General features: G+C 44.3%; 1 protein-coding gene across 1 annotated transcript in view; it reads right to left on the bottom strand.

Annotated features, from left to right (window-relative positions):
- Nucleotides 1-8,711, bottom strand: part of PPP2R3C (protein phosphatase 2, regulatory subunit B'', gamma) — a 40,400-nt gene that overhangs the window by 29,913 nt on the left and 1,776 nt on the right. Inside the window, exon 3 of the mRNA XM_011995060.1 lies at nucleotides 4,632-4,759. Coding sequence (XP_011850450.1) covers nucleotides 4,632-4,759 — 128 coding nt within the window. The remainder of the gene's footprint in view (nucleotides 1-4,631; nucleotides 4,760-8,711) is intronic.

The raw sequence follows: 8,711 nt of genomic DNA, 5'->3' as shown, positions 1-8,711 counted from the left end.
CAAATCCATAGCTGCAGACAGGAAACCATCTAAGATCTAGAGGTGGCCCAAGAGAGAAGTGACACGAAGACAGGGAAAAAAGGAGATTCCCTCAGAAACCAGAAAAAGAAGGCGAAGGTTTGGTCCTGGAAGTACAAGAAAGTTCAGTCCTGGCCTCAGGAATGGGATCACACCATTCCTATCCAAGAGCTGTTAGGAATGACACAGAGTAGGAAAGGGGGCTTGGGTCAGCTCACTCCCACTACGGCACTTTTTCATGCATTTCCACTCATCACAAAACCCACGCCATCACCTCACTGATACCACAATGTCTGAACCATGCCTTTTACTCAAAAGAATTCCAGTAACTAGCCTTAGGAGATAACCAGAGTTGTGGAGTGGGTGTCCTATCTAGGGAAGGAACGCTGAACAACTGATTTACAGCCTTGTTGCCTCTAGCCAGACCAGGTGGCCCACTGCTCAAGATAACCATAGCAACCAGATAATGCACACCTGCATACCCTACCTGATCTGCTTTGCCCAGCCCAGCCTGCATACCCCACCCTAATATCAATCCCTGATTTAAAAAAAAAACCCTACCAGCTCTTTTCAGAGAGTCAGGTGCTCTCTCTCCCTTTTGCGTTGAGAACCCAAGAACTTGTGTTCGATAACAGTAAGATCTTATTTAAGAATCTAGGTTAAATGAGATAATACAAAAGGCTCTGTATGAGAAAAAGAGAGATCAGACTGTTACTGTGTCTACGTAGAAAGAAGTAGACATAAGAGACTCCATTTTGTTCTGTACTAAGAAAAATTCTTCTGCCTTGAGATATTGTTAATCTGTAACCCTACCCCCAAACCTGTCCTTGCAGAGACATGTGCTGTGTCTACTCAAGGTTTAATGGATTTGGGGTTATGCAGGATGTGCTTTGTTAAGTGCCTAAAGGCAGTATACTTGTTAAAAGTCATCAGCATTCTCTAATCTCGGGAACACAAACACTGCAGAAAGCCGCAGGGACCTCTGCCTAGGAAAGCTATGTATTGTCCAAGGTTTCTCCCCATGTGATAGTCTGAAATATGGCCTTGTGGAAAGGGAAAGACCTGAAGGGTCTGTGCTGAGGAGGATTAGTAAAAGGTCTCCTGCCCGTCTCTGGGCAATGGAATGTCTCGGTGTAAAACCTGATTGTATGTTCTATTTACTGAGGTAGGAGAAAACCACCTTAGGGCTGGAGGTGGTACGTGCTAGTGGCAATGCTACTCTTAATGCCCTGAAAATGTTTATGGAGATGTTTGCATATGCACATCAAAGCACAGCACTTTTCCTTAAACTTATTCATGACACAGAGATCTTTATTCATATGTCTCCTTGCTGACCTTCTTCCTACTATGACCCTATGGTCCTGCCACTTCCCCTCTCCGAGATGGTGAAGATAATGATCAAAAAAATACTGAGGGAACTCAGAGGCCAGGGTGGCGGCCTGGGTCCTCTGTATGCTGAGCGCTGGTCCCCTGGGCCCACTTTCCTTTCTCTATACTTTGTCTCTGTGTCTTTCTTTTCTTAAGTCTCTTGTTCTACCTGATGAGGGAAACGCCCACAGGTGTGGAGGGGCAGGCCACCCCTTCACTCTGCAGTGCTTAGACAATCAATAAATGTCAATTCCCTTCTCTCTCCCCTAGGTTATCAAAAATATTCAGTTATCTAGCTGCCCCTGTTTAAGAAAAGTGTGAAATGCAAAAAGCAGTAAAGGTATGTATGATGTAACCCCATTTTAAAAAATACACAGATACCCACAAAAATATGTAGAAGGATTCATATAAAATGTTCTGTTTACATTGTTGGGTGATGTTGTTATGGGAAGAGATCAACTTGTTTAGCCATATTTTTTTCCTTTTCTACAATAAATATTGTTTGGGTGAGGGAGAAAGGACAAGATGGAGGAAGGTGAACAAGAAGGCACAATCCATGTTGCTTCCGGGTTCTTCCTCACCAACTTTCCAGCGTGCGGGAAAATGCAGCCAGCGCCAGGGAAGATGTAGATCAACCGAGCATGCGCCAGGTGATGTCAATCCAAAGAGATCGAAACTTACCCGGCCACGCCTACGGAGACGCCCCTATCATGCCCTTATCCTGCCCACTGCCCTCCCCCTTCCAGTACCAATGCATAAAAGTCCGCTGCCGGCAGGAGCCGGTGTGAGTTCTTCGACCCCTGCATTCGTGGGCCAGAGAACCTCACCTGAGAGCACCGGCGCGACTTCCCTGGCCCCCCAACACCTGAGGACCAGAGAACCTCGCCCAAGAGTGTGCGCATATTTGCAATAAAAGACTGCCACTTTCTTATGTACTTTGGCCTCATGTTTAATTATTTAGCTCTATTAAATTAAATTAAATGAAACAAAACAAATATGGGCTAGCATTACTGGCATATGATTCTTAAAAGGTTGAGAAGTATATATAAATGTTCAGTGAAAAAAATTTGCACTTGAAGAAATATTTCAGTATCTGGATAACTCACTTATATAAATACCTTAACCTGTAAGAACACTACCTAAATAAATGTTTACTATATTTGCAAATAATGTTATAATTAATAGAGTTAGAAGGTAACAGGTTCAAGGGACATCCAGCTAAGATTCCAGTTAACTTGTATAGTGGTTACATTTTCCATAATACTAAATATATATTTTTTGGTAGACCTCACTTTCAGGTATAAATAGCTTTCTTTTTTAAAAAAATAAATAAATAAAATAAAAAAAAAAGATGGGGTGGGCCTGGCATGGTGGCTCACACCTGTAATCCCTGCACTTTGGGAGGCCGAGGCAGGTAGATCACCTGAGATCAGGAGTTCGAGACCAGCCTGGCCAACATGGCGAAACCCCGTCTCTACTAAAAATACAAAAACTAGCTGGGTGTGGTGGCACACACCTATAATCCGAGCTACTTGGGAGGGCTGAGGCAGGAGAATCGCTTGAACCTGGGAGACAGAGGTTGCAGTGAGCTGAGATCAGGCCGTTGCACTCCAGCCTGGGCAACAGCGAGACTCCGTCTCAAAAAAAAAAAGATGGGGTGTGGGGTGGTCTCACTACGTTGTCCAGGCCGGTCTCAAACTCCTGAGCTTAAGAGATTCTCCCTTCCTCACCCTCTCAGAGTAGCTGGGACTACAGTTGAATGCCCTACCATACCCAGGTTGTAAACAGCTTTTTTTCTTTTTTCTTTTTTTTTGAGATAGGCTCTTGCTCTGCTACCCAGGCTGGAATGCAGTGGCATGATCACAGCTCACTACAGCCTCAACCTCCTGAGCTCAAGTGATCCTTCCACCTCAGCCTCCTGAGTAGCGGGGACTACAGGTGTCACCATCATGCCTGGCTAAGTTTTTTTGGAGAGACAAGATCTCACCAAGTTGCCCAGACTGGTTCTCAAACTCCTGGCCTCAAGTGATCCTCCTGATTTGATGGCCTCCCAAAGTGGTAGGGTTATAGGTGTGAGTCACTGCTCCTGGCCAACCTTTTTTTTTTTGAGACAGGGTCTTTGCTCTATCACCCAGGCTGGAGTGCAGTGACCCTATCGTAAATAGCTTTTCTTAAGGTCTATTTTGTCTATATGTCCCTTCAAGCCATTTTCAGAGTTTGGCACAGGGAAAGAAATAGTCAAGTGAAATTCCTTTTTGTTTGTTCGTTTGTTTGAGATGGAGTCTTGCTCTGTCACCCAGGCTGGAGTGCAGTGGCGTGATCTCAGCTCACTGCAACCTCCACCTCTCAGGTTCAAGAGATTATCCTGCCTCAGCCTCCTGAGTAGTTGGGATCACAGGTGCACATCACCACTCCTGGCTAATTTCTGTATTTTCAGTAGAGACTGGGTTTCACCATATTGGTCAGGCTGGTCTTGAACTCCTTACCTTGTGATCCACCCACCTTGGCCTCTCAAAGTGCTGGGATTACAGGCATGAGCCACCATGCCTGGCCTCAAGTGAAATTCTTTAAGTTTTCCATTTTCAATCGATTTTTTGGTTTAGCCTTGAGCAAAATTTTAAAACTTTGTAACAAAGCGTTGTATACCTGATAACACAATCCAATAGAATACTTACTACTAATATCTATAATAAAAATTAGAAAGAAAAAGCCGACAGTTTAACAACTTTGTGTTTACATACCCACTTAAATCTAAACTTGGGGTTTTATTGGGCTCAAAATGTTTTATAATAGTGATAAGATTACAATAAAATAATAAATATACAAAATTTAAAATATAATCCTCTATTCTTAAAACATAAAATTCTGGTCCTATTTTTAAAATTACTTTTTTCTGGGGGTGGGAGGACAGGGTCTAACTCTGTTGCCCAGGCTGGAGTGCAGTGACACAATCACGGCTCACTGCTGCCTCGACCTCCTGGGCTCAAGTGATCCTCCTGCTTCAGCCTCCTGAGAAGCTAGGACTATAGGCATGCATCACTATGTCCAGCTATTTCAAAAAAAATTTTTTTTTAGAGATGGGGGCTTGCTATGTTGCTCTGGCTGGTCTCAAATTCCCAGACTCAAGCGATCCTCCCGCCTCAGCCTCCCAAAGTGTTGGGATTATAGGTATGAGCCATCTTGCCTTGCCAAAAATTGTATTTCATTTTTAAACTCTGCAGGACATTTGATTAGACACTACTTACCCTATAATAAAACCGGGGAATGGTCTTATAGAATTCATTTGTGTTTTTTCTACCTCCTTTCCATTCGGAGTAATATTTTGTAAATAAATCCATTTCTTCATCTTTTAATTCTTGTTCACTTTTTTTTTCTGGTAACAAAACAGATTAAGGGGAGCACTTTTAAAATCAAGCAGTACTTTTACTCAGGTCATCCTATATATTAATAATTTAATTAAAATAGTTGCAGTGCCAAAAAGGCCTTCACAATTGTGCTTAGACACTAAGCATATTAACTTTTCTGAAATACCAAGAATCACTATCTTCTACTGAAGCAGCCTCCTCTACATCTTCAACCATTTCTCAGCATGCTCCCTCTACTTCTGTTTATTGCTAAAGCTAGTCTCCTCCTCAAGTCATTACCTCTCCTACAGGACTCTGTAGAGTGCTAATTCATTCAATGAAAAGAATTTACTGAGCACCTACTATGTACAGAGAGCACTGTAGTAGACATGGAATGAGGGGTGAGCAAGACAGCACCAGTCCCTGACCTCATGGAGTTTCAGCTTCACAATCACTGTTTCTCTACCTAATGTAGAGAAAACAAACAAAAAAACATCCTCTGTCTGAAGCTCAAAACTCAGGGCTCTATTACCCTGCAACTCGCCTGCTATTGGCACGTGGCTGTCTCATTCAGCCAATTCCTCCCCACTTATTTGTGGACTACAGTGACCGGTACACAGTGTTCTTCACAAGGTCCTGCAATCATTTAGGACAAATAAACATTTATGTGGGTGACCATGGGTCCTGCAACTCTAAAAACTTTCACCTCCAGTTCATTCTGCCATTTGCTTCTACAGCAAGATCACAGATTTTACTTGTACCTTTTCTGAAATCTTAAGCTCAAATATACTCTCAGATCATCCTTACTGGTAATTCAAAACCTCACTGCCATAGCATTTCCACTTCAGCCTCACTGAGCTCTTGAATTCTGTGATCTGTTTTCTCAAAAGTTATTTTACTCTTTCTGGTCTCATTTCCTTCCCAACAAGCCTGTAATTGTTTCCTTGAATTTCTTTTATGACTGTATTTCTGCTGCATCTGTTAACTGTTTTTTTTTTTTTTTGGAGACGGAGCTTCGCTCTTGTTGCCCAGGCTGGAGTGCAATGGCACAATCCTGGCCACTGCAACCTCCGCCTCCCAGGTTCAAGTGATTCTCCTGCCTCAGCCTCCTGAGTAGCTGGGATTACAGGCATGCGCCACCACGCCTGGCTAATTTTGTATTTTTAGTAGAGATGGGGTTTCTCCATGTTGGTCAGGCTGGTCTGGATCTCCCAACCGCAGGTGATCTGCCCGCCTCAGCCTCCCAAAGTGCTGGGATTACAGGCATGAGCCACTGTGCCTGGCCTATTATGTTAATTTTTAACTTTAGACCAAACCTGTAAGTTAATTTCTTTACTATGGCTCAGTGCTGTTGGAGAAAACTGCAAAATTTTTCAAGTAAAATCAAGACTGACAACTGACCGCTGAAGTTAACAAAATGGCGGTCAATGATGATTCTTGAGAAGCAGGAATCTGAGATGAGTACAGATTTAACCAATAACTGTTTTAACAAATATTGCTATAAGGGGAACAGAAAAATGAGGAATGGTTAGAGGTGGAAATTAAGAAAGTTGAAGATGGGAGAAATACCAGCATGTTTATATGCTGATGGGAATGATTAAAGAAAAACTGATGATGCAGGAGAAGGGACAACTGCCAAGAGTACATCCTGCAGCAGACAAAAATGGAATCTACTACAAAGGATAGGATCTAGTACACTGATGAAGGAACCAGACTTAAGCAGGTGCTGTACAACCTATATAATTTGCTTATTATTTTATTATTTCTCTCCACACTAAAGTGTAAGTTCTACAAAGACAGGGATTTTTGTGTGTTCTAAGCTACAATGGTACTTGGCACGAAACAGGCATGGAGTAAGTATCTGCTAAAAGAATGTAGTGTGTTCAAGAGTTAAGGGGTCAAAAAAGCACATAAAGTACAGGTACCTTCTTTTGTTTTTGAGACTGAGTCGTACTCTGTCACCTAGGCTGGAGGGCAGTGGCACGATCTTGGCTCACTGCAACCTCCACCTCCTGGGTTCAAGTGATTCTCCTGCCTAAGCCTCCTGAGTAGCTGGGATTACAGACACTCGCCACAACGCCGGGCTAAATTTTGAATTTTTAGTAGAGACAGCGTTTCACCATGTTGGCCAGGCTGGTCTCGATCTCCTGACCTCAGGTGATCCACCCACTTCAGCCTCCCAAAGTGCTGGCATTACAGGCGTAAGCCACTGTGCCCAGCCAATTACAGGTAACTTCTTTGAGAAGTTTTCCTATAAAGAGTGCAGAGAAATGCAGCAGAAGCTGGAGAGGAATGTGGGATCAAATGACTCTTTTTTTCTTTTTTGAGATGGAGTCTCGTTCTGTCGCCCAGGCTGGAGTGCAGTGGCATAATCTCAGTTTACCGCAACCTCTGCCTCCCGGGTTCAAGCGATTCTCCTGCTTCAGCCTCCCAAGTAGCTGGGATTACAGGTGTGAACCACTGTGCTCAGCTACTTTTTGTAGTTTTAGTAGAGACAGGGTTTCACCATGTTGGCCAGGCTGGTCTTGAACTCTGGACCTCAAGTGATCCACCTACCTTGGCCTCCCAAAGTGTTGGGATTACAGGCGTGAGCCACAGTGCCCGGCCCAAATGACTTTTTTTAAGACAGGGTCTGACTCTTGTCACCCAGGCTGCAGTATAGTGTCATGATCATAGCTCACTGCCGCCCCAAACTCCTAGATTGAAACAAACCCTCCTTCCTCAGCCTCTAGAGTAGCTAGGACTACAGGCGTGCACAACCACCAGGGCTGATTTTTTTACTTTCTATTTTTGTAGAAATGGTGTTTCACTATGTTGCCCAGGCCAGTCTCAAACTCCTGGCCTCAAGCGATCTTCCCACCTTGGCCTTCCAAAGTGCTGGGAGTGAGCCACCCGGCCTCCCAACAACACTCCCCCCACCTGCCCACCTTTTAAAAAGATGGGTGATATTAATAGCACACTTGTGCTGGTGAAAATGATCCAGCAGAAGGAAAATCTGACGATGTATGAAAGAAAGGATGAGGCTGGAAGGAAGTCAGTGAATACAGGAGAAAGAATGCAATCTAGTGGTGGAGTGGAGGACCTCTTAAATAGGAACAGGGACAGTTCATCATTTTAACAGTGAAGCCAGAGTGTATGGGCACCTGTGGGGTTGTGGGGCTGAAAGAAACGTTAAGGGGGACAGGTGAGGTTCTCCTTTGACTGCTTTTTTTTGAGACTGAGTCTCGCTCAGTCGCCCTGGCTGAAGGGCAGTGGTGCAATCTCGGCTCACTGCAAGCTCCGCTTCTCGGGTTCAAGCGATTCTTCGGCCTGAACCTGTGGAATAGCTGAGACTATAGGCGCCCGCCACCACGACCGGCTAATTTTTTTTGTATTTTTAGTAGAGACGGGGTTTCCCCGTGTTAGCCAGGATGGTCTCGATCTGCTGACCTCGTGATCCGCCCGCCTCAGCCTCCCAAAGTGCTGGGATTACAGGCCTGAGCCACCGCGCCCGGCCAACTGATTCTCCTTTCTTAATGAGATATATATTAAAAAAACAAGTTCATCAGCTTAAAGTAAGAAGTGGGTAGGACAGACTGCAGGTGTAAGAGATGAGAAGAATGGACTGTAAAAGAGTGTTGCCTGGGCGCTCACGTCTGTAATAGCAACACTTTGGAAGGTGGAGGTAGGAAGACTGCCTGAGGCCAGGAATTCGAGACCAGCCCTATTAACACAGCAAGACCTCACCGCTACTAAAAATAAAAAATTAGCGGATGTGGTGGCGTGTGCCTGTACTTCCAGCTGCTTAGGAGGCTGAGGTGGGAGGATCCTTTGAGCCCAGGAAATCGAGGTTGCAGCGAGACGTCACTGTGCTGCTGCACTCCAGCCTGGACAACAGAGGGAGAGCCTGAATTAAAAAAAAAAAAAAAAAAATAGTGTATCTAGGGAAACACAGATTGGCAGTTTGGGAGATGAAAATTGAATATAGGAGAATGAACGTCC

Source organism: Mandrillus leucophaeus, unplaced genomic scaffold, assembly GCF_000951045.1.
Source record: "Mandrillus leucophaeus isolate KB7577 unplaced genomic scaffold, Mleu.le_1.0 Scaffold467, whole genome shotgun sequence".
NCBI lineage: Eukaryota > Metazoa > Chordata > Mammalia > Primates > Cercopithecidae > Mandrillus > Mandrillus leucophaeus.
This window is presented reverse-complemented; position numbering and strand designations above follow the sequence as displayed.